The following is a 26,649-nucleotide window of genomic DNA, read 5'->3' as shown; positions in this document are numbered from 1 at the left end:
AATCCACAGACCTTGTTGTGAGCTTGTTTCATGTAGGAACTATTTTCTTTCTGCCGAACTACACCTGCCAACCAAATCACCACGCAGAAGGAAGCATGCATCTACTGCTAGCTCACCTAGCACCACAGAGCTAGCTAATGCTATAGCTCTGCAAAGGAGGATGACATTAATGTTCACGTCTTGCACTGTCATGAGCTCAAGCCTCTTGTCCATGAGTAGATGCACACTTCCTTCTGCGTAGTGATATGGTTTGCGGGTGTAGTTTGGAAAAAAGAAAATAGTTCCTACATGAATCTGCTCACAACAAGGTCTGTGGATTATCGTGAGTAACCAGGTCTTGATTTCTGGAAAGAGACATTGTTGTTGAGTTTTTCAAATGTATTTCTGGTGCTTTGAGCACCACAAGCTGAGTGCCATCTTGTTACAATATATTTAAGAGAAGGCAGACATCTCTGCAGCTGATATCTCCAAACTTGGTAACTCACATCAAACCAATTTAGGTTAATAAAAACCCATTTCTGATTTGGGGGTGAATTGTTCATTTAACTGTGTTAACATTGTATTTCAATGGACTCATTAGCTTATAATAAGTAAGCAAATACTATAGCAAAGTGATAGAGGCAAACGGCTCAGTTTTTTTTGTTGTTACTATGGCTTTAATAAAGCTGGTAGGGGAAAAAAAGTTTGTCATGTTCACAATCTTAGTTTAAGGTTTTCGCGAGCTAACAACTGGGCTGAGTTCAGCCCCAACATAACATTGCAAAACATTTATGTAAAGAGAAAGGATGATGTGTTGACCAACCTGTTGTGTCTGAGAATGCTGCAAGTTATAGTGAAACAGATTTGTGTACTTGTGTTTGAAACTATCGCTATTCAGCCATATTTAATGTGTGTTTTGAATCAACTAAACTTTACAGCACTTCACAGAAACCCCACCGTTGACTAGCATTTTGGAGGTGTAACTGCAGAGTGACACAGACACACCACCACACAGGTATAAATGCTCACAAGGGCGTAGGCCATGTGTGTAGGCTACTGAGCAGGCTCTGCAAGCACACTGCCTTTTAATAAGTTGAGGTTTCATTTAATTCAATTTAGTGGGGCTGTATTGGTATGGTAAATATATGTTTACATTGGCAAAAGAAAGGCAGAAAAACTGTATATACAATAGATACAGATCAACCAGAATTTGGTGTATATTCACATCACTGCTGATTATGTAACACCCCTGACATACCCACCAAATTTGAGAAGACATAACTCAAAGCCTAATGCTTCTGTTGGCCTACTTGCTAATGTCTAACAGCAGCAGAAAGCATGACAGAAAACATTTTACAGATGTTTCTTTTTATTTCCTTCAAAACAGGAAGAACAAAAATTTCCTCTGGTAAATTATCTTATCCATCCAGCAGCTGTTTTTAAATTAAACATTTACAGAATTAAAAATAAAAACAAAATACAACACAGAGGTTCAAATCATAAAAATTCACAGTATGTTTCAAATTAATCACAAACTCAATAACCCTCATATGTGCACTCTTGTGCTTCTGTCTGAGGCAAATCAAATTTCTGACTGACCTTTCGTCAAACATTTCCTCCACGCACACTGTAACATCGCAGCGTCAGTATATAAACCATAGTTGGCGGATAGTCCTGAGCAAGTTGAGAGCATGTGCAAATTCCTTGAACTTTAAATAATTCAAGACGCCCAAGGGTCAACATTTGCTTTCATTCACATTCATTTTTATATAGTTTAAAGTGCTTTTCCTTCACAATTTGTTCACTTTCATTTTGGATGATGCATATTTGATGTGAGATATCTTAAGGTGATACAAAACAGTATCCCGGGAAAATAAAATGAAGTTTAAAAAATAAAATCAGGCACTTTTTGGACACAGAAAGGAAAAACATCATTCAAGTAAATTCATTTTTTTTCTTTGAGAATCAAGTTAACGTAACTGAGCAGAGCTTAGTGCGGTCGTCCTCCTCTCTCCACCTGCCGTCCGCCTTTCCACTGCTCTCCTCTTCACTTTCATCTCTGCTTTTCTTTGCCGTCTTGTTGTGTTTGTGTTTCTTCAGCTCCCCTTCCTCCAGCAGCTCCAGGGAGGCTCGTCTCTTCTCCTTTTTGTGCTTCTTTTGTGTCGTCTTCTTTTCTTTTCTCCTGTCATCCCTGTCGTTCTCCTGGCTTGCCGATGAGCTGATGCTGTTGCTGCGGCTGCTGGGCCTCTCCCCTTCCTCCAGCTCTCTCCCTCCTTCCCGCCTGGTCTGTCTGTCCAACTCAACGGTGTTATCCTCTCGTCGACTACCTCTTTCTCTCTCCCTTTTGACTTCTTTTATCACCTGCTGCAGCTTCCACTCTGCCTTTTCAACCTTGCTGTCATCTCTAAATCTATTCTGCACTGTTTCCCGCTCAGGGCTGCTCATTCTGGGCTTACTGAGCTCTGACCCAGAGGGGAGCAGGTCTCTCTTCTTACCCCGGCTATGGGAGAGGGAAGGTGGGTAGTGGTGGGTCCCTGCAGGTCTGTTTCCTGATAGATCTTGGTGAATGTGATAGTAGTAGGGCTGATCTTTGTCTTTAAATTTGGAGTCCAGTAACGTGTCTCTATGTGATTTGTTGGTATCATGATCAGGCAGTTCATTCGCTCTGCTGCTTGAGGATTTCACGCCAGGACAGCCACCCAGATCGCCCCCTCGCTGCCTGTCTCTCCTCTCTGAGTCGTGTGATGTCGAATAAGAGTAGGAGTGAGAGGAGGAAGGGTGATTCCTCTTTGGGGAATCTCTCTCTTTCCTCCTGTCTCTCCTTCTCTCCTCCTCCCTTGTTCTCTCTTTTGATCTTTTGCTTTCTTTCTGCCTATCCCGTGATCTCTCACTCTCCCTCCCTCTGTCTCTATCCCTCCATCTCTCCACCCCCACCCTTTTCTCCCTGTCTCTGTCTGTAGACAGGTCAGTTTGGTCTCTGCCACTAGAGGGAGCCAAACTTCTGTGTGAACTGGTCAAACTGGGGTTTTTCTCTTTCTCCCTGTCCATTCCTCTCTGCATTTCCACTGACCTCTCTGTCTTTGCTTCACTCTCTGTCTCCCTGTTAGTTGGCACCTCTGCTGTCACAGACACGGATGGCGGAGGCATAAACATTGCAAGTGCATCTATTTGATCTTTGATCTCTCCTTCATCCCGCTCTTCTCCCTCAGACTCTTCCTTCTCCCATTTGGAGCGAGGGACCTGAGACAGAGCGTGAGGGCGTGAATTAGACATGTAATTTTTAGTTTCTGCATGTATGTATGTATGTGTGAGTGACTTCAGAGAAACTGTATGAAACACAAATGATTCTACAAATGTTATATTTCCACAGGCCGTGCTCACAGACACACCTGTATGAGCACAAGTTCGTCCTGTCCGTCTGCAGTGCTGTCCTGGGTGTATTCCTCCAGAGTTTTCACCACTGTCTTCCTCTCCTGATGGTCCTCGTAGCTGCTGTAAATAACACACACACAAAATGCATCTTAGTACTCATCTTTACAATAGAAAAAGGCTTCTAGGCTTTCATGAAACACATTTCTTAGACAAGTATGTTAATGGAAAGGTTTTATGTGTGTAACCTATCTTAGAATATCTGATAAGGTGCTATTTTGACAAGAAATTATTCCCTAACTATTGACTAAAGTTTGCCAGTTTGCTACACAGCACTATATATTTAATCAACCTTGATTCAGTCCTCGCCATCAAGTATCTGCTGCTCCTTTCGATGTAGCGTCTATTGTGTATTTCACTTTTATGTAAATTTGAGCTGTCTGGATGTGATATGATGTGTTTTAATGTTCCTTTTTCCTTTTTCATAGCAGATTTCGCACATGCCAACCAAAGTAGACAAAGTATTTCTATTCTATTCTGAATATTCTGACCTGCCATCGTCCACCGTGGTGTCTGGTCTGTCATCATGGCTCTCATTTCTGCTCCACTGTGACTTGGACCTCATTGCGTCATCTTCTTCTTTCCTCATCCTCCACCTCAGTCCCTCCATCAGCTCCTCCTTTGGCTTTGACTCACCAAACAAGTTTCCTCTATTTTCCTCGCATGTGATTTCCCCCTCTGCCCTCTCCTTCCAGGTACCTGCCACTAACTCTGCCATCTCTTGTCCTTCCTTTCCTCCCCACGTGCTCCTTCTCTTGTCCTTTGCCACCTCTTCTCCTTTGCTGGCCTCCACCGGCTCTCCTTCCTCCCACCGGTTTATACTCTCCTTCTTCTCCTCCACTTCCCTGAGGATACTGTGCCATAAGTCGAAGTCCTCTTTCTTCTCTTCAGTGTCTTCTTTCTCTCCTGCAATTTTCTCCAACATCTCTTGCATATCATCTCTGAAGGTAGCTTTCGCCCATTTCTGCTGTGCCTCTCTTTGGTCTGGTTTTGTTTTTTCTTCAGAAGCACCTTCGATGTCTCTGCTGGATTCCTTCTTTTCATTTCCTTCGATGTTCGTCTCTCCTCTGTTTAATTTCTCATCATCTTCTTTATCAGCAATCTCACTTTCTTCCTTTGTTTTTCCCGTGAGGCTCTCTAAATAAGACAAATCCCGTTTTTCAGTTTTCTCTTCCTTCTTTTTTCCATCCAGGTTTATATTGATGCTTATCTTCTTCTGTGGTTTCACCTTTATCCCTCCCTCCCAAATGTCTGTCTCTGTCAGAGGCAATGTTTTCCTCTCCTTTTTCTTCTCTGGTTTTGGCCTGCTTCTCTCAAATGGATTCAGGGATTCACTCTTGCAGGTTTCAGGGTCCTCTGCAATTTCAGTTTTCAGGCATTTGCTGCATTGAGCCTTATCAGAACTTCTCTCCATGTCTTCCCCTTTTCTTTTTCTTTTCTTCTCTGATCCTGAGTCAGAAGCTCTCCTGCCTCCAGGGTGTCGGTCCCTGCCTGCCTCTTCCCTGGGCTTCTCTCTGTGCTGTCTCTCCACATCATGCCTGAAGTCTGAATGTTTGCCTCTTGGCCGTCCTTTCTCTGATTCCAAATTCCTTTGTTCTCTGCTTTTTCTCTCACATTCTTTATCCAAACGTTTATGTGGTTTCACAAGTGCTTGGGCTGATTTTAAGGCATCGCTGGCAGTGGATTCGTCCCGTGCTGTGCTGCCATCTTTGCAGGCATCTGGTTCAGTGTTGAGCTTCCTCTTGTCCTTTCTGCAGTCATCTGTTGAGTCAGGGGATGATGACTTCTCTCTTCTATGCTCCTCATGCTTCTTTATGCTGGTCTGCTCATTTTTTAAAGTGCTGAGATTCTCCAAATTCTTAGCAACTAGCTGCTGGCCGTCTTTACTTCCTTCTTGCAGCTGCACCTCCTTGCTGCCCTTTGTAAGTGTTGCTGGCAGGCAGCTGTACTTTTCAGTGCACCTCTGCTGAAGTGCCCTTGGCTGAGTTCTGTCTTCACATGGTGTGGAACGTCCATCACTGGACAACTGAGAGGGAGGGGACCGGCTGTCATTGGACGAATGAGATGGAGATGAGCGACTGTCGCTGGATGACTGAGATGACGTGGAGCGGCTGTCACATGAAGACTGAGATGGTGTGGAGTGGTGGTCACGTGAAGACTGAGATGGAGGGGAGCGGCTGTCACTGGATGACTGCGATGGAGGGGAGCGGCCATTCCGGGCGGCGCGTCTACCTTGGAGTCGGTTGTGAGATTCCGAGTTAGAATGGGAGTGATTTCTGCCTTCATCTCTCTCCCCCCACTGAGGAGGAGGAGGAAGACTTAGAAGGGGAAGTGGCAGCTGGTGGAAGTGGCCGACATAGCTGCTGAAATATTTATCGCACCACTCTTTGTACTCCCGTTTCCACTGCAGGTAGCGCTCTCTGTCCAGCTCCAGGCTGCTAGCTTGATTCGCGTGCTGAGAGTACGGGTAAGTAGCTGCACTTCCTCCTGAACCTCCCGCTTCCCTATGGGAGTGTTCTCCTCGCTTCCTGTAGCTGCTCGAAGCTGATTTCTTACTGTGGTGCCGACTTTGATGGCTGTTCTTGTGGTCATCTGATGGTGACTTGGATCTGGAATGGTAACCCGCTCTAGATGATGACGACGAGGACGGTGTGGGGGAGCGTTTGTAACCATAGGTATAAGAGCGGGAGGAATGAGAGCGGGAGTGGAGGTGTCTGTGGCGGGAGTAAGTTGAGTGGGGCCTGGAACAAAAAAACATTCAGTCCTGTCATATGTCACACATTTATTATTGCTAGAGTCATCTCTACATCAATTCCCATTTCACCTTTTTCCGTTATTATTTTAATGTGTCCTCCATAATGTGCCGAATATCTTTATATGATCATCTGCTCCAGGTATGCTACTGCATTACGCAGCCTACACTGCTACATGTAGCTACATGCTAACATCAGGGAAACCTGTAATGATGGTTGCTGATGTTGTTTACAACAATTTCTTAGTATAATTTTATGAGAAATTACAATTAGTGCCTCGTGATTGTATGACTCTGCTAACCAGTCAAGCTGCAGTTTACATCCATGCTGATCCAGACTTACTTAATGTATGTAGTGAAGACTCTTAAGGAATGTAACAAAAAAAAACTAAGTGTATTTATTGGCGAAACACACACAGTTTCTATGATCTACACAATCAGCACAGTTTCTAGGTGGACACCCAAGATTAGTGTCACCATTTCAGTATCTGACCAAATGTCTCCCCTTCAGTAATGGCCAGAGAAGCATTTTTAAAATACACTATGATGTCACAGTGAAGTTGACCTTTGACCTTTTGGATATAGAATGTTATCCTATTATATACATTTGTGTGAAATGTTGTCATTATTAGCGTATGAATTCTTGACTTATGGCCAAAAACATATTTTGTGAGTAGAGCTGCAAGTCATCAACTATTAAATTATCTGCCAACTAATTTGATAATCGATTAATTGCATTGAGTAAATTTTTTAAAGAAAAAAAGTAAAAAAAAAAAAAAACAAACCTCTGACTCCAGACTCTTAAAAGGACAATATTTTCTCGTTTCTTTACTCCTCTGTGACAGTACACCGAATATCTTTGGGTTGTGGACAAAACAAGACATTTGAGGACATCATCTTGGGATTTGGGAAACACTGACTGACATTTATCACAAATTTCTGTCATGATATAGACCAAATAACTAATCCATTAATAAATGGAATAATTGGCAGACAATAAAAATGCAGCCCTATTTGTGAGGTCTCAGTGACCTTTGACCACAAAAATCTAATCAGTTCATTTTTAAATCAAAGTGGACATTTGAGTCAAATTTGAAGAAATTACACAATTACACGAGGCATAAAGTGGAATAAACACACACAAAAAACTAAAAAAAAAAAAAAAAAAACTAAAAAAAAAAAAAAAAAAGGCACAAAATACCTGGATCTGCCTTTGGACCTGGAGCGTGATCTGGATCTGCTTGAGGAGCGAGAGTAGGAGCGAGATGACTTGGACTTAGAGGACTTTGAATTACTGCGAGAGGAGGAGCTTTTGTGCGAAGATCCTCTGTGAGGTGACCTGAGTGACAAAGATAAAGGAAGAGGAGGTGTATACTTCATACTACTATCAGTATATTGTCTCCATACTGCAATATCTCTGCAGCTGTAAGGCCACTGTAAAGTCTTTGTTGCCTGGAATCGAAACAACTGGTAAATTCATTCTCACTGAAATTAAACAAGATAAGTCATTTAATATCAAGATGCTTTCAGTTACTATGCACTCTTACCTTTCCTTCTTCTTTCTCTGATGCCTGTACCACTCCTTGGGGATGAGGGCAGGGATAGAGGTAGAGGGGCACAGGGAAGGGATGGGGGCACCCTGGAGGTTTGGGAGAGTCCACATGGGCGTGGTAGGTGGGTATCCAGGTGGGTAACTACTGAGAGGTTGCTGAGCTGTGAGGAACGTGTGAAAATGAGGGGAGGGAAAGAGAGGTGGAGGAGCTGTGGGATATGAAATGGAGGGGGGAGGACGCTGCTGCTGCTGAGTGTTTGTTTCATTCCAGCTTTCAGCGGGGCGAGAGGAGGAAGAGGAGCTGTGGGGAAGAGAAGAAGGAAGAGGAAATGAAATCAGACTTGAAACCGAAGGTGGAGTCAAATACAGTCTTAAATAAAGAAGCTTCACTGACCTCTCCCAGGTCATTGGTGGCACAGAGGGTTTCAGGGCTGGACCTGTAGAGTCAGTGGTTTTATTTGTGTTAGAGATGTTACTGCAGTTTTCAACATAATACATCAGTAATTTGTTTACTCGAATAATAAGGTGACAAACACATAATGATTAATACTGACAGTATAAGGAATAAACAGAAAGAAACACTGCTTCTTGGGCTATATCCTGGGAAATAAAAAAATTTATTTGGATTTGGGCTATATTTGTTTGTAATGTGAACGTAGCCTTCGTCACTCGCCTGAGGAGGGCTGCTGTAGATTAACGCTGTCTGTCTGCAGCTGCTCTGCCTCTGGAGTAAGGTTCACCTGAACAGACACAAACATCACAGATTTCATACAGAGAAACTTTGCTGAAAAGTGTGTGTGGTTGTATCTGTGTGTCCTCACCAGTGGTATCAGCTGTGATGGAGCATCGGTGGGGTCTTTGGGTGAAACCGGTCCAGAAGGGGCAGCAGAAGCCGCTGAGTCATCGTGTGTCTTTTCTTCAGCCTCTCTGAATAAACAGCAGATACATCAGAGTGCCGCATGAACTCAACATCAGCTGTTTACCAGTTCTTCAGTCTCAAATCCAAAGTGCCATATTTTGATTGCACCAAATGTTCCTCTTCGTGTACAGGAGGCTGTTCTAAATGTTTTCAGACTGATGCTGCATTTACTTTATGCTAAAAATCATTAGAATGACATAACACAATTATTTCCATATTCTTTCTTAATGTCACTCCTGTGAGGAACCCTTTAACACATTCAGACCTTCAACTCGCTCCAACTTAAACTGTCAAAAGAAACCAATATGTCACCTACATGATGCCATCTGATTATCAAAACACCAGTTTCGTGTGAAAACAGGGTTCCATAGAGATTTCTGTCCACACTGAAACAACTGAACAACATAAAAACGTCTTTACAGTTGACAAACTGCAAACAACAAAACTGTGCATCAGAGCCAACATCTGTTTTGGAATGTGAAAAACAAAATGGCCGACAAAGTCATCTGACAAAATCATCATAGATACAGCAGCTGTGTTTTATCATCAGCTATATCAACATCTAAAAGCTTTCACAGAGAAAGTTAGAGACAACACAAAGTTAGTTTGTTAACTTTGCTGCCACTGCTCGCTGGGCAGCGATATATTTGCTTTTATTTACATATTTTTCTGTTTCTGTCGTCACCCAACAGATCAAGTATGAAACAGTGATTTAGTCAAACATGACGTTAAACAGTAGTCGCTGCAGTGGTAAAAATTTAATGTCTAATAAAAACAACAAATAATTCAAGTTAATGACGTCAGCTCTGCTACGTATTCGGCTGTGTAGATATTTAAGATGAATGATCACAAAGTAAGTTAGAAGCAACAAAAGTTTTTCTTGACTTTACTGCTACAGCGCTCCTGACATGAGTCAGAGGGGTTCTGTCATCATTTTCCAAATTGTCTGGTTCCCTTTAAAGCACTGAAACGCCAGGCTGGAGTTTAAAGATTTACACACTCTGGAGACCATTTTGGGGCAAGCAAAGCTCTATTTTTGGTCTGAACAGAGAAAGAAAGATGGGTTTACAAATGGACATATTCAAATCAGGTTTCATTTTCTGTTCTCAGTACAGATTATTAAGTGTGAAAAAATTCACATTCCATCTGCGATAATTGAAATGTAACAATGGCAGTCTATAAACACAGGGGGCACCTGAAAAGCTGGTTCACGCATTTCCAGTAGGCTGCATTACTGGAATGCACTTTTTGCTGGACTGACAAAGCAGATATTAAAGAAACTCCAGCTTCTTCAGGGTGCAGCAATATCTTCTTCTTTTCGCTGGCTCCCAATAAAACAAAGAATTGATTTTAAAATACTTCTTATTGTTTTAAATGCTGTTAAATGATTTAGTTCCTTCCTATGTTGCTGATATGCTCACAGAGTACACACCTAAAATCAACTCTCAATCAGCTCATGGTGCTTTTGGTCATTATGGTCCAGTAAACTATTCTTTGGTGTACTAGCAAACTGTGTTGAATGATCGATCACCAAAGCATCTGAGATGGATTGTTTTTCACTCAGCACCATAGATGGTAAAATTATGGGTTAAATACGGCCACATGCTGTATTTGTAATATGCAACTGCCTTGAAACTGTAGTCCTTAAGATTTCAGTACTGGGTGATTCTGCATCACCCCTGGTTACCATGGTAACAGACAGTGTGGTTTAACACTACAGCAAACTCTCCTTGAGCATCTGCTCCCTCATAAATCAAACTGAAGGGGATTACAACTTTAAAATCTTAAGGATTAGAACTTTAAGGTAGCACTGCAATAAATCTCATGACAAATCTCAGGTGAAGCAGCAGCAGAGCAAGTCTTTCTACTAATGTTTGAGTTGTTTATCTGTGTAGTTACCTGTCAGGTATCTCCAGGTGGCTTTGCGTAGGCTCGAGGGAAGTGCTCGGCGTATTAGGGGCAGAGGCTGGCTCTGTTGCTGTGGGCGGAGCCACACACACTTGAGACAATGGCGGTGAGTCTGCAGCCTGTGAGCGGGGCATGAGAGGGTCCTAAAGGAGGAGCACAAGAGAATATAGCAGAGATCAAAATATAGTACAGAACACTATAGTGAAGAACAACTACAAAGAAGAGCTACACATTAAAACATACATTTCTTGTTAGTTTAAACATTTGTTTCAATGGTTTTTAGAGGAGGAGGACTGTCACTCTGAGACCTGGCAAACATCTGATTGTAAAAAGGAAACAATAATTATTCTGCTCCTGAGTCACACGGATGCAACACATCATTATGAGGTTCACCTGCTGGCTGCTGGTTGGCAGGTGAGGCTTCTGAGGTTGGCTCTGCACAGCGAGAGGGGGTGGGGTGGGGGCAGGACTCAGTGTCGGGGTTGGATTTTGGGACTGGGAGGTCCCGCACCCTCTTTTCCGGGTTTTAGTGTAGCCTCGCTCTTTCTTAAAGTTGTCCACAGCCTGTGTTTAGAGAAACAGACCGACAGAAAGCTGAATCTTGTCAGAATGTTTCAATACTACTGGTACAAAAAATATTTATGTAATTCTCCACATTCCCTCAAAACTACAACATCAACACATATTTTCCATCCATCTGTCAATTCACCTGTCGGAGAAATTTATTGGCTATCAGGCTGTCAGGTGAGACTTCTGATTGGCTGCAAGTGGGGCAGACGTGTTCCTCTGAATCCAGTAAAGTGGTGCGAATACCTGAGCGTGAGATAAAGATGGGTGAAATGTAAATATGGAGACAACAGCAGCTTTAATTATGTTGTGATGGACACAGTATATCAGGACCAGAATGACTTTTAAAGTACAGCAAATGTACATAAGTTTATCTGTGTGTGTGTGTGTGTGTGTGTGTGTGTGTGTGTGTGTGTGTGTGTGTGTGAGAGAGACACTCACAGTCGTCACAGTAGCTGTTTCCACAGCAGGGTATGAGCACAGCGTCATTCAGCAGGTCATGACAGATCAGACACAGGAGTTCCTCGGGTAAAGGATCCTCCTCCTCTTCTGACTTGGGCTGCTCCTGTGGAACGAACGGAGGCCTCTCCTTCTTGCCGATGGCGTACGCTTCACTACGGACAGACAAAAACACACACACTGCACATTCACATTTGCTTTCATGTGTTTAGACAATGCGTTAAACCAAAGTGGCTTTAAAAGTGTATGTTTGTGTCAGCTGATGAGCACAAACTGACTGTATTCACTGATCCTGTGACATTTCATATGAACAACAGTCTCACTAATTGTGGCCATGATGTCACTATTATCCAGGTCATAAGATATCTACAAGGATCTACACCATTATTCAAGAGGCATTTCTCCTGAAAGGCGGGGAGTACCGGTCACATTCCCATGTTTGATGTGCTCAGGTGACGTCTCCAAGAATGTACAAGCTAAATTCAATTGCCTTTGACTTGACATGCTAATCACTTCTGATGTAATAAAGTGTAAATAAACCATTTAAAGGTCCAGCGTGTAGAATTTAGGGGCAGCTATTAACAGGAATAATATATAATTTTCATAACTGTGTTTTCATTAGTTTATAATCACCTGAAACTAAGAATCATTTTGTTTTTGCTGCCTTAGAATTAGCTGTTTTTATCTACATACAGAGCAGGTCCTCTCCCAAGGAGTCCACCATGTTTCTACAGTAGCCTAAAATGGACAAATCAAACACTAACTATTGGTAGGGCCATTTGTGGATTGCATTGGCAAGTTCTTCTACATGTTTGGCACATGGGAGAAGTTCCAGTTTTGCAACCTCACCGCTAGATGCCACGGAATCCTACACACTGGACTTTTAAAATTAAAGTGACGGTTTTAACTCACGCGTCAATGGCAGGAATCGCGTAACGTCCACAGTTGGTCAGCATGGCTCCCTTCATGTTGGGATCGTCCACCTCTACCATGAAGGAACGAGGGATGCCTGTGCTTTTCTTTATTCTCACAGGAGGCTCGTTGTTTTTATCCTGCTGTCAAACACACACACACACACGTCTGCATTTAATGCTATAGGCTTACAGTCATGTTGGCATTCAACACACACACAAACTCACACAGGATAGCAGAAATGTAAAGACACACACTTCAAATAAGTGAGGTTTACGCTGGATTGCAAAATACTCTGCTCTTACCCCGCTGTTGGGACAGTTCCTGATGTGGTGTCCAATATTTCCACAGCGATAACAGGTGTAGCTTGAAGGAAGTTGAGTACCAAACTTTTTGTTGTAACTAGAGAAAGAGACAGAGGTTAAGACGGGGGTAGATGAATAAAGAAAATGATGGAAAAGAAAGGAGAGATGGAGTAAATTAATGGAAATTGAGAGAAGGAGAGACACGGATAGAAGTTTTAAGGGGACAGACATGGGGATGAAGAAGGAGCTCTGACTGCATTACAATAACTCACTTCATGGAGTCGTAGTTGGACTGGTTGATCACAACGCTGAGCTTATCCTCCTCTGACACATCTGCTTCAGCCAAGTTAGCCATCTGCATGTACACACATGAACGAATGTGTGCAACAGACACAGTGATGTGAGGTCAAACAAGAGGATCAGTGTTTAATTGCAACTGACACATGATTCAGCATAAATATGTATAAAAACAAAATAGAAAAGACAGGGTATACCTTGGAGATAAAAGGTAAGGCACCGGAAGAGTGCTGGTCGTCCATCTGTTAGAATAAACACATAATCAGTTTTACGGATGAAGCGTGAGAGCGTGAGCGTGAGAGCCTCCAAGTTACATGTCTTGGGAAGAAACTGAGAGCTCATATCTACTGGAAAAGAAGTTTTGCTCCAATACAAAACCATTTGTCCTTCTAAACTCGATGCTGCCATGTCTTCACTTTTATACCTGTATGAGCTGGTGTAAAAGTTTACACCAGCATCCAGTCATACACAGTGGATAATGCATGTCTGTTCTCTTCCGAGGATTACTGCCTCAGCACCTCCTGCCACTTGTCATCCCTTTAAACTCCTAAAAATGAAGAAGCCAACAACATAGTGCTCGCTGGGAGTTTTCACCTGTCAGGACAGCGTTTTGTTGGATATAAAACATCTTGGCGTCTACCTCAGCGCCTCCTATCACCTTAATTCCTTCTTGTTTTTGTGGATCTGTCCTTGGTTTGTTCCTCTACAAGGCTGGAACAGATAAGGGAAACCATGACAGATAAACCGCCATGTCAGACAAGAGAGGACACCTCTTCAGCAATGCTAGCAGCACGGCTCTACTGATGGAAATGCTGATGTCTCGGCCCATGTTTAGTCTGGACTGAAATATCTCTACAGACTGCCATTAAATATTCTACTAACATTTAAAGTCCCTAAAAGATGGCTTCGGTGATTTTCTGACTTTTCACCTAACACCGACAGCTGTTCAAAATTAGAATTCGTCCAGTACTTTAGACCAAATACCTGCAAAACTAAGACATTCCTATCAGTCTGACACCTCTTCTTGACACGCAGCAAGCCAGTAAGTGAACTCTGCAGCACGACAAAGTGTCCAGATATATTTCCAGACACAACATCATTCAGATAACCTATCTAGCCCTAAGCGAGCAAAAGGAACAGCTTGCTGTTGCTCTGAAAATAGGTGGACAAGGTGCACAAAGCTCCGCCAAAACAGAGCCAAGGGCGAGCGTTGTTTTTTTGAATAAGTGACACATTGCTTGCACTGTTGGCTGACACACAGAGCAGGTTAGGACAACCTGACGTTTGCTTGCTCGCTTGTTGGCATCACATCCAGTTCGGAGGAGGTGTCAGCTGTGTTTAGTGCTTATTATCAAATAGCAGCATGTTATCAGGTTACACTAACAGAGTGAATGTGGCAGGGGTGGGACCAGGTCACAAGTAAGCCTCAAGTCGCTGCACTTAACTCCAGAGTCAAGTTCCAAGTCCTAAACTTTGAGTTTTGAGTCTTAAACAGGTCATTATGTGCTCTTCACCACATGTAATGCCATTTACACGACAGAATAATAAAATGTTAAATTTACAAAAATCATGAATGCTTTTTTGAGGGTGTATTAATTTGTTAAAACAAAGTGGGACTGAACTTAATCATTTAATAAAGTAGTGTCAATGTTGCACTTTCATAGCACTCGTCTGACACTGTAATTTTCTCTTCCCAAATTTGGAAGACATTTTCTAAGACTAAAAGTGATAATGTATGTTGTATGTCTACTTGAAATTAAAAGATTAATGTTAACTTCCGTTGGAGAAAGATATTGAGAATTTTAGTCAAAAGGCTCAAATCCAAGTGAAGTCACGAGTCATTGGTGTTAAAGTCCAAGTCAAGTGGAAAGTCTCTTTTGATTTTGTGGAGCTTAAAGTAATCAAATCTTTGACTCGAGTCCACATCTCTGCGACACAGTAGAATTTATACCCACTAAACATTAGCATGCTAGCACTTTCATTGTGAGGACGCTGACATTAGCATTCACCTAGACATAACACTCACAAATAATACAGCACATGCTCATCTTTATACTGCCTCAAACGTATTTTTAACAAAATAAGATTTGAAAAACCTTATCAAAAGCAAAATATTCACACAATAACACTTATTAATCATGAACACAAGTTTAAAGTTGACACTTCAAACTTCTAAGTTACTGTTTCATTTAAAGTCCAATGTGCTGGAGTACAAACTGACTGCTCTGTATTATATTGTTCACAGCAGTACGATAGATCTTCCTGTCTGGCTTTATTAAACCTCAGCCAAATCTGATGAAAGACACTGTCAAGTTGCATTATGGGAAATATAAGATATAGTGTTTTTAATGCTTGAGGCGCACCGGGGACTAAAAGTTAGAACATCTCATCTTCTGCTGTTTCGATTTTAACTTTTCTTTTTAAAAATGTCTTTTTCTGGTACTCCAAATTCGTGACAATGCAACTCTGAATCGCAACTTGTCCAATTTCTAGTATGACTCTAGCATATGTATTTTTTTTTTTGCAGTGTAATTAATGTGGATTTAACAATCAATCATAAATGTCCAATGATGACAGATACTGACATCTCCAAGATGTGTTATCTGAGGTATCATCTGTGTGTGTATCTGTGTTGTTCTCTCCAGTGAAGTCAAACACATAATCAATACATAAGACAGCTTCATACAAACCACTTTATTGGCAGAAAAACACAAAAGAAAAAAAAGTTTGTGTAGTCCAACAAAGTACTAAGAGGAATGGCAGACACTTCTCCTACTGAGAAACCAGAGAGAAAATCAGGTCAGGTCAGTGCACACTGATTCAACTGAAAGCTTTTGAGATGTGCTTGAGTTAGTTTACAAGATAACAAACAAGACTGGCACTGCAAGAATCCAGCATGAAATAACAGTGCAGCACCACTTGGTTTCTGAGGAGCGGGTTTAAGAGAGGCACTGTTTATTTGCTCCTACATTAAAGCTGAAACACTGTAAATCTAGCATGAATTATAAACCCTAACAGAGGTAGTGTATAGGTTTCATTTCCAAAGTCTGAAGACCTCCAAGACATTCATTTCTTTACTGGATTTGAAGAGTTTGATTAGTGTTATTGATACATTTCCGGAGCATCTGTTCACTTCACTATGTGCAGGATTCAATTCAAGGAATACTTCACCCCAAAAGTAATCAGTTGTATATTAATTAGTCACCAAGTGTTACATTAAATTCCTGAAGAACAACTTGTGCAGTTAATCCAAGTCTCATTTATCCGGTCTAATGCTGTGTACTTCCAAAACGCATGCATTTTCACTAAACCTTATTTATGAAAACTAAACCTAAACTGAAACTGATCTAGACTCTCTTCAAAGCCAGACTCCATTGAGAAAACCAGTAATTTTACCTCGCTGAACACAGGAGCTGCTAATCTGTCACTGCCTCGATCTGTAACTTGTTTGTCTAATCGTGTGAATTTGCTGAATCCGAATTAGCCCGTTAAAGGGATAGTTCGACATTTTGGCAAATTCGCCTATTGCCGTAATCCCTATAGTCATATGAGTAGGTACATTACCTTTAATTGTCAGTGCGTGCTGTTCTGAGATAGGTGTGGCAGAGCTGCCCGCTGAGATGGAGGTAAACGGTACAGGTCCCTCTCTCCCTCAAAATACACCATCAAATGACTCCGATTAAAGGTAATGTACCTACTCATATGACTATAGGGATTACGGCAAAAGGCGAATTTGCCAAAATGTCGAACTATCCCTTTAAAACACCCAAATCTCACAGTAACACAAAGAAATTAACTGATCGAGGCAGTGGTAAACCAGCAGCTCCTGTGTTCAGTGAGGTAAAATTACTCTTTCTGTCAATGGGGTCTGGCTATGAAGAGACTATATATAGGTTTTATTTTCAGTTTGGTTTTAAATAAAAACGTTTTAGCAAAAAAATGCATATGTTTGGGAAGTTCTGAGCACATGAATGAATTAATGAGAGTTGGATTATAATCCAAGTCATGTAATTTTGTAAACAGATGTTTTGATAAATTTTTGCCACTGTTAAACACTGACCCTTATGACTTTAATTCATTAAGAATTCTCACCATTTTTGGATTCTTTGTTCACATGAGGCATGCATGAAAAACAAAGTTTTCTTGACAAATCTAACATAAAATGTGGTGAGTCATTGATATGCAAAAGGTCATTTGTGGTTTTTAGTGGAACTATTATGCTGCTGTCTTGGCCAGGACTCCCTTGCAAAAGAGATTCTGAATCTCAGTGGGACTATTTCCTGGTAAAATAAAGGTTAAATAAAAATATAAATAAAAAATATAAAAATAAAAAAATTGGGGGAGGGGAAACATTCCATTAACCTGATACTGCATTAAAACTGCCTTTAAACTAAGACTTACACTAGCACAAAACTAATACATTTATCTCCATGTTTTTAAAGATGTCTGAGGGCGAGTGCCACAGCAGCTCATGGAGAAGACCCTACTGGGCAATGACTGTTAGCAGCTCATTAAACAACAGTTGGGTTTATCAGCTGAATAGCTGGCCTGCATGATAATGTTTGACCCGCCCGAGCGGCTCCCACCACCCACAGACAGAAACTGAATGATCCTCTGGTGACACACCAACTTGTTAAATTAACAGCTGAGGGCCTTTATTAAAGATAATATGTACAAATATACTTTACCTTATGGTTAATCATACAGTGCTGGTTAAAGTGTAAACCTCACTTCTCTTTCTTGTACACGATTTGACTGCCAATACTGCTTTTTATTTATGTAATATCATTTTAAAACATGATTTATCTCAGAGCAGCAGCTTTCTATAAATCAAATCCTGAGTAGCACACTACTTCCTCTTTGCAACAGGAACTTAGAGAACTAGAGGAATAAAGGCTTCCGATGATTTAGCTTCTGGTTTCACTTGTTTAAATAAGTGGTTCTTAACTTTCTTATTGTCACTGAACCTAAAATTGATCCACAATAGGTCACAGACACTCATTTAATAAGATTTTGCTTCAGGGACCTCCATCTGACAAGATTTTGGTTGTTAGATATGATTAAGAGCAGAATACTATAGTTTAAATTACAGGTGATAACAGTGGAGGAAGTAAAACCTATGATCAGAATAGTTGCTCTCACTTACATTGGGTTTACTTATCCCTGGAACTCCCTGAAGGACCCCTGGTGAAGAACCACTGGTTTAATCCAATCATACTAACGCCAACATACAACTAATGCTGAGATATTAGGCCATGCTAACAATGTGTGTGTTTAGTGGGGCTGCAGGAGAAGAGGTGCAGTGGGATGTGGTTTGGTTACGTACTGCTTTGAAGGCTCCAAAGGCGTGGGGAACCTGGACATCTGATCGCTCACTGAAATACAAAAATAAATTGTTTTTAAACCAGTTGCTTGTGATACTTTAACACCCTGGAAACAAAAAATAGGGCTGACATGAACAATTTATTGGCACTACTTTACATCAATAAATAAGAAGGAAAAAGTACAAAATATAAATGTCAATACAATCTTTAAAGTGAATCACGCATATCATGAAAAACTTGTTTAACACTTCAGGCGGTGATTTCCTACATGACCCAGAATTCCCCCACAGGCAGTATAAACTAGTTTTGCTGAGCTGTGAGTCAAGACATTGCTGTTGAGTATTTCAAATGTATTTTTTGGCACCACAAGCTGAGTGCTATCTAGTTCCATCATATTGGAGAGAAGGCAGACATCTCTATGGCTGATATCGCCAACACTCAGAAACTCACACCAAAACAGTCTAAATTGATACATGGCATTACAGGTAAGAGTAAAATTACATGGTTTTGATTTAGGGGATGGCTGGAAGTTGACAAAGTGTACAGTTACCAACCTGTAGTTTATATGGAAAATATTATATTACTTTAGTTGAACACACTTTTCTTCTTCTCTTTTTTACGATGGGTTTCTCTTAGTGACCTAATTAACTCTACAAAATGTCAAACACTCAACCCAACAATAAAGCTGAGCCATAAATGCCACCTTAATTCACACACAACAGTTTTAACAGTGTTAGCAAAATGTGTTTACAGTGAATCTGTCCTTTAGTTTAAAATCTGATGTTAAGTTTAATGTAAGATGAGGATGTAAAGCCTTTAAAGTGACTCAAAGTTTGAAGCTGAGTGACTGTCAGTCTGCATGTGCTGGTGGAGAATCGATTTTGCTGCATTTAATCTTGTGGCCAGCGTTCTTTAGCCCTCATTCCTCTCCACCCGTCTGCATGGTGCTGACGGGGCTAATCACATGACCGCTAGTCTGTTCCAGTGAGGTCTTTTCCTGCTTTCCATGCATAAAACCCACACCACTGCTGGCTGTCCTGTCTAAGCCTGACTAATATCTGGGTAATCCCTGTGAACGTCACCATGGAGTCACACTTCTACTCTTTCCTCTTCTCCTGTGGGCATATTTGATCATGCAAGTGTTACGCAAAAACCCTGTTCTGTTAAGTGTCGGCCATCAACTGAAAGATTCAGGCCTTTGTACTGGGTCATCATGAGGATGTTTAGCTCTGTCATTTCATCACCATTGTGATCCTGTACCTGCAAATACATGCTGCTGCTCACAACTGTCCATATAAGCAAAAACTCCAACCTTCACTGTGCTTTTTATTCTACTAAGAGCTTAGGATCTACATTTACTGTGAACAAAAGCAAGTACATGCATTTTAGACAACAGTTTTCTTACCTATACATGTTCCAATTTTGAGGCTGATGCCTGGGATCCAGTACAAGTTCATATTTTGATTTATTATGACACAACTGTGCAACATTTCCTCATATTTTTACAATAAAATGATTGACTGCTGAACCTGACGCAGAAGCTGAGTAAGATTATTGTGAAAAGTTCTACTACTTAAACACTTGTAACATGGCAGGACTTCAGCCACAGTATGTGCCAGACCAAAAAATTTACACTTACACGTTGCGGATCTTGCTGCTCGAGCTGGACTTTGCTCCGATGATTGGGATTCTCCTGATGATGACAGAGGAGCCTTTGGAGATCAAACCTTCATCATCTGTGTACTCTGACAGGGAGAGATGGAGAAAGTCTAAGGATCAGCTCACACAAAATGATTTCTGTGTGGTAAATATTTAACACCATAAGAAAATCTCTCTTCTTCAGGGTTATTGAGAAACTTAGCACCCTTCGCTGACATGCAGTTAATGTGAGAATGACACATCAAGCCGACAGCAGACTGTTGGTCAATGTTGAGCCGTCAGTGCACGTCTGTAGCCCTAGCTTCGCCCTAGTCTTTGTGGTGTGTCCCACACCATTGGCCTTCGTTGGCCTTTGTCCATTTTTCTGTAGCGGAGACAGTGGAGATTGTTGGTGAACTAAACCACTCTAACTGGCAGTTCAGCTCAGTGCACGAGAAGAGAAATGGAATTGAGGAAAGTAAACAAACAGCTCAAGTCAAGATGGAGTGAGAATGTCGGTTTGATGCGTCTGGGCCTTTACACAACTAGTCCGGGACTGTTACAAGAATGATTTCATTTCAAGTCTTTAGTCTTGGCTTAATTAATCTACTGCTCCAAGCGCTGATTATTTTCGTTTGAAGTCTCGGGTGGCAGCCTGCTGGAGTTGCTCTTAGTCGTCTTGTGTTGTACTGCTATTGTGATTCTATTAGGCACTGGATTTTGCTTTTGCTCCTTGAAAACACTTCTATCTTGTATATTTGTACATTTTGCCAGATATTTATCAACCAATCAATTTTATTTATAAAGCCTCACAGGGCTTTACAGCATACGAAATCCCTCTGTCCTTAGGACCCTCACAGCGGGTAAGGAAAAACTCCCCCCAAAAAACTCCTTTTAACAGGGGAAAAAAATGGTACAAACCTCAGGAAGAGCAACTGAGGAGGGATCCCTCTTCCAGGACGGACAGACGTGCAATTGATGTCGTACAGAACACTAATACTCTACTGTTCTAAAAAATGTCTTAAAATAAAAATGACCAAAAACTCAAGGTGATGTCTTCAGTTGGCTTGTTTTGTCTGGACAAACACTCAAATTCCAAAGATATTCACTTTCTTATTATAGAGGCCGGAGCCAGTGAATTACTGGTATTTCTTATTTAAAAATTACCTAAAAAATTGAAATAGTTAAGTTTCTGTTGAGTGACTAATCAGTTTATCGACATATTGTTTCAGCCTTAGATTAACAAATTCTACCTATTGTCAATCTGCTAAATGTAGACAGTAAAGACTTGATATTAATTTCACAGCTGGGTAACCTCTGTCACCAGTCTCACATTACTCTGTGTCAGTGTTGGACAAAGTACTCAGATCTTTAACTTGAGTTAAAGTAGTAATACTAAAGTATAAGAACACTCTGTTACAAGTAAAAGTCCTGCATTTAAAAACTTCCTTACATAAAAGTACATAAGTATTAAAATAACAAAATACTTAAAGAACCAAAACCAGAAGTGCTCATTGTGTAGAATGGCCCTTTTCAGAGTCATATTTATTATTGAATTATAATCAGTAATACATTCATGTGTTCATCACTTTGATGTTGAAGTTGGTAAATGTGGAGCTCATTTAAACTGCTCTATATACTGCTGGGTTGCAAATTACAGTTACTGATACAAAATAAACTAAGTAGCTAATACCTAAGGCTTTAAAATGAAGTAGGGATGCACGATAATATCTGCACATCATTGGTATAGGCCGATATCGGCTTTAAAATGAGCTATCAGACTCGGCCCACCAACATGCCTTTTCTTATTTTGCACAATGAATGAATATTGTATACATTGAAAAGTATTGTATTTCAGGTCTCCATCTGCTGATGGGCCATCACAATAAGAATATGCATGCATAATCTGATGTTAACTCCACTAAAGAGACATGATGATCACTAAAATTAGGTGGGGGAAAAAGTGGATATATCGATATCGGCATTGATTATTAGTCAAATGAGATGTTACTATCGGCAAAAAAAAAATCCAATATAATGCGTCCCTAAAATAAAAGGTAGAGGAATAAAAGGTATACTAATTATTTACCTCTGAAATGAGTAGAAGTATGGAGTAGCATTAAATGGAAATACTCAAGTACTAAAGTACCATTCTTGAGTAAATGTACGAAATATAAGATATAAAAGTCACCAATATATATATATATATATTTTTTTTTTCTTCCGCCCATATGATCGCATTTTTCACTGCCTGAACATACCCCAAAACTCACCAAACTTGGCATATAAGTCACACCTGATGAAAAATTTTATAATCTATTGTCTTCCTGAATTTCCACCACTAGGTGGAGCTATTATTAAGGAAAGTGCGTTTTGGCTCATAACTCCCATATACTTTGTCGCACATTCAAAAATCTTATACCTTATATCCACGCATTCAGTGAATCGTGCTGAATCTTGTGGTATAGGCCACACCCATTTCCGCCTACCATTTTTTTCCCCGCAAATTCGCAAAATGTCGCAAACCTACTTTTTCGAACTCCTCCCAGGACAATTTCACCGATTGGCATGAAACTTTGCACACAGCATCTGTGGACCCTCCCGACAAAAAGTTATTAAAAGAATTTCGATATTCCAAACAATACTCAAGTTATTAAATAGCAACTTCCTGCAGATTTCGTTCTAAACAGGAAGTGCTGCATATCTCCACATTGGTGTATCCCAATGACATGAAACTCAGTTTACTACTTCCCCATGAGCCCCTGAGGCTCTGTGCAAAATGTCAGGCGATGACCACCAGGTGGCGCTCTTTAAATTGAAGTATTTTATATCTGAACATCGGTTGGGCGGATTAACACGAAACTTGGTATAATTATTGTCAATGCCCTCCTGAGGATATCTGACGAAGGACTTACTGATCCGCCACTAGGTGGCACTCTGGTGGCCGTCTAATTTAATATTTGGCACTGTGCCAACACCATAACACTCATGTAAATAAAATTGATAGGGGTGGTATAGACTGGCCTCTGTAACTCACACACCAAAAATGACCAGCAGGACCATTGTTAAACCTTCTATTTACGTGTTCTCTGAATTCCGCTGAATTGTGTGGTGTAAGCCACGCCCACTTTCGCGGTAACTTTCCATTCGCTAAATCGCAACAAATGAAAAACATTTTTCAAACTCCTCCTAGGCGATTTGACCGATTTGCACCAAACTTTGCATGCAGCATCTGTCAACCCTCCTGACAAAAAGTTATTAAAAGAAATTTGATGGTCCAAAAAACGGCCAAAATATAAAACAACAAATTCCTGCACATTGTGTTCAAAACAGACAGTCTTTCATATCTTGACCAAATACAGTCCGATTACCACAACACTTTTGCTAATTGTGTTCCATGGCCCGATGAGGGTTTGTGCAAAATTCGGTGCAAATCGGCCAATAGGTGGCGCTCTGGTGGCAGTCTAATTAGTGTGAATGGAAGTAAATTGGAAAATCTTCAAATCCTCTTCAAAACTCATCGACTTTCAACCTCTTCTTGTACCTCATACTTTGAGCTAGAGACACCATGTCAACTTTTAAAGAGTCAGAAGACCTTGAACTATTGGGCATGTATTCAGCTTCTACTTTTTGGTAAAATACATACGTGGGTTGGGTGCCTACTAGGGATGGGAACTGATAGGATTTTATTGATATCAATGCCATTATCGATTCTGCTTATCGATCCGATTCTTTATCGATTCCCTTATCGATTCCTCCTGTGAATTAATGATACCACCTCCTGTTGTTTGTAACCCAAGACATCTGCTTTCATAACATTTTATTATGAACCTTAAGGCTATGGTCTAGTTTAGAAAGACGATGAGAAAGATTTGGAAAAAAAAAAAGTAGCCCCAGGGAGGCTAACAACAACAGCGTCCTGCCGTGGTGTACCTGGAGCGGGGGTGTGCGAGGCTCCACAGTGGGCTAGCAGCTCCAGCGAGGCTAACAACAGCGTGAAGTGAAGCCACGGCTTTGACCGCTTCTGTCTCTCCACCGTTACGTCTTCTTTGTTGTTGAACGTGCTGCTGACTGACCAGCATAGATTCAGCGTAATGAAAAGAATCGATAAGGGAATCTTTAAGCATAAAGGCTAATGATGTCGATGAATTGAACCAGTTGGAACCGGTTCTTAACAGGAACCGGTTCTCGATTCCCATCCCTAGTGCCTACCTGTATACTGGAAATGTAAGTAAGAGATAACGTTTATTTTTTTATTTATTACAGCTGACAAGACATCTAGGTGCACGCCCCCCGACGGCAGCATGCCCTGACGCGGGTGGACTGCGAGGGCCTGTTCATCACTGCTTGTAGCTTTAATTTCATTTATTGCCTTATATTTACACACTTTTATTTCATACTCTTATTCTTACTTCTTGTAATTCTCTATTCTTCTAGTCGGAGCAACTGTTACGAATCATTTCCACTTCTCATTCTGAACTGCTGAACTGTGAATCACACTAAAGTTAAGGAACATATTGACATCCTTTGTATCCTGCAGTGTGGTCGTCAGGAAACCACAATGCTGCATGACACAGCACTGCCGTCACACTCACATCTGATTAAAGAAGCCTGAAAAGTCTGAATCCGCTAATCCATCCTATCATGTATCTATTAAATCGTTTTTTTTTTTCAAATTACCTGATTGTACACTTTCTGTAAACTCTTACAGCTGGAGTTGTATGTAAATATTTGGGTGGGTTGTGCTTTCAGTGGAAGCACATTTCTAAGAGTATGGTGGGTTTCAGAGTTTATCTGCAGGATACTGAAACTTCTGAGGCGATACCATCAGTCATAGCTGCATATCAGGTTTTGTCTGTCATATTTTCTCTTCTGCCTTCTGTGTATTTAGTGACTACACCTACACTGCAGCAAATTCTCATCACTGATGATTCATATAGTGATGATTTTCATTTATGTGTGTGTGTCTGGCTAGGCTTAAATCTTATGGTCATAACTGGGCTGTGCTCCTACCCTACCTTTGCTATATTTATCCCATGTGTCTCTTGGCACTTTCACATGCATGGCACTGACCGGGCTGATCCACCACCACCACCAGGCCGTTCGATTACAGGCATGAGGCGTGCATGCAGCAGGAATGTGGCCCATTCATTAGACCCCTTTTGTTCTTGCTTGACTTTTCTGGACCCCCGTCAAGCTGAAACAGGTGACGCAACCCTCTGTCCCCACACAGCTGTCAAACACGGACCACGTGCTTTCTTCCAAAGTTCAAACTGTCAGGATAAACACACCCTTATCAGTCCATAACATATGGTTTTTATTACCTTCTTTGCTCTGTGCGTTAGTGATCTGCAGGTCGCAGTCCCCGGCTCGCAGCTTCTCCCTGCCCATAATCTGCCTCTTCAGATCCCTCAGCGTGATGTGCGGGCCGTCAAACACCACTGTGTCGTAGCTGAGTTTGGAGGAGAATTTATAATGAACATGAGTCATGCTGAAAATAAGCAGAAAACCTCGCCCCACGCTGCCAGGGAGCCGACAGCTGACAGTTTGCCGGCGGTGACAGAACACCTGTGTCGTCAGTTGCAATGGGAGTAACAAAGTTAGCTTGCTAGCTGCCGTTAGCCGCCGGTTGCGTCGAGCGTCACGGGTCAACTGTTAGGTCGTTAATTACCAACTGCTGGTTAAAGTGGCGTTCACGGGATGACATGTACCGGCGTCTTGTGGAACAGCGGCAGACACTCAAAGCAAAGCGCCCTCAATCAGTTTCGGGTCTAATGTGAACTTTTGTCCCGGCTAACGGCGCTGTGAGCCCGCAGAGTGCTCGCTGACAGAAACCACCAGCTGTTTCCACAAGCAACGGCTCGTCAGCACAGCGCGAGCTCCATCTGATGCTGCGTTCAGGTCGCCCCCCGCACACTCAGAATTTCAAGCATCAACGTGATGACTGCAAACGCACTTATGTCTTGTATCATTAAAATTATAAACAATGTTTGTGCAGCCGCTGTTGTTAAAGGTTTAATTTCGAAATAGATTATTGTGATTTTAAATAAAAGAACCATTTTGATTTAAAGTAGTGTTTTATTACACAGATGATTTAATTTTTTAAAAATACTTTTTTATTGTCATATCATATTATGTATCTTACGCAATACAAAGCTCATGTACTGGTGACATTTATTTCTATATTTTTTAAAGTGAGAAATTATGTGAATAGGTGTGTGACCCTGTGATACATCAGCATAATAAACTATTATTAATATACAATGATAAATATAAAAAGATAACAACAATTACAGGGCAGGTTTGAATTTTAAAGTATGTTATCGGAATTTTGGTGTCATACGAAAATATCTATGATTCCATTTCATATTCAAGGTTTGTAACCAGTTTTTCTTCTTTCAGTATTTCAATCTTCCTGGACAGCAACATAAGGCTAAGAATTAACAAGTACAAAATTAACAGGAAAATAAATACATAAAATTCAAATAAAAAAAAAAAAGTTTTTTAAAAAAGTGTTTAGTAATTTGACCACTTCTTTTCACAAGGAAGTCGTCAAACATGATAAACATTATCATCATTATGGGTAAATATATTCATAAACGTGAATG

The 26,649-nt window shown here is 41.0% G+C and overlaps 2 protein-coding genes across 4 annotated transcripts in view; both read right to left on the bottom strand.

The window, feature by feature from the left end:
• The window catches only part of LOC125878776 (protein kinase C beta type), a 288,745-nt gene that overhangs the window by 15,168 nt on the left and 246,928 nt on the right, over positions 1–26,649 (bottom strand). The window lies entirely within an intron of this gene.
• On the bottom strand, positions 1,151–25,936 carry LOC125878767 (E3 ubiquitin-protein ligase RBBP6-like). 3 transcript variants are annotated; one of them, XM_049560123.1, is made up of 19 exons: positions 25,366–25,936; positions 20,043–20,148; positions 18,406–18,454; positions 13,277–13,321; positions 13,055–13,137; positions 12,783–12,879; positions 12,478–12,620; positions 11,548–11,720; positions 11,249–11,352; positions 10,933–11,103; positions 10,531–10,682; positions 8,534–8,639; positions 8,386–8,452; positions 8,107–8,149; positions 7,708–8,013; positions 7,362–7,499; positions 3,900–6,149; positions 3,369–3,468; positions 1,151–3,219 (listed from the first exon to the last, which is right to left on the bottom strand). In XM_049560123.1, exons 1-19 carry the CDS (start codon positions 25,529–25,531, stop codon positions 1,945–1,947), a joined length of 5,574 nt encoding a protein of 1,857 aa, XP_049416080.1. In that variant the 5' UTR covers positions 25,532–25,936; the 3' UTR covers positions 1,151–1,944. The 3 variants fall into 3 exon arrangements, with proteins under 3 accessions (XP_049416080.1, XP_049416079.1, XP_049416081.1); XM_049560122.1 differs by having other exon boundaries at positions 1,153–3,219; positions 3,369–3,471; XM_049560124.1 differs by having other exon boundaries at positions 1,153–3,219; positions 3,369–3,471; positions 12,478–12,617.

This window comes from Epinephelus fuscoguttatus, linkage group LG19 (genome assembly GCF_011397635.1).
Source record: "Epinephelus fuscoguttatus linkage group LG19, E.fuscoguttatus.final_Chr_v1".
In the NCBI taxonomy this organism is placed as follows: Eukaryota; Metazoa; Chordata; class Actinopteri; order Perciformes; family Serranidae; genus Epinephelus; species Epinephelus fuscoguttatus.
This window is presented reverse-complemented; position numbering and strand designations above follow the sequence as displayed.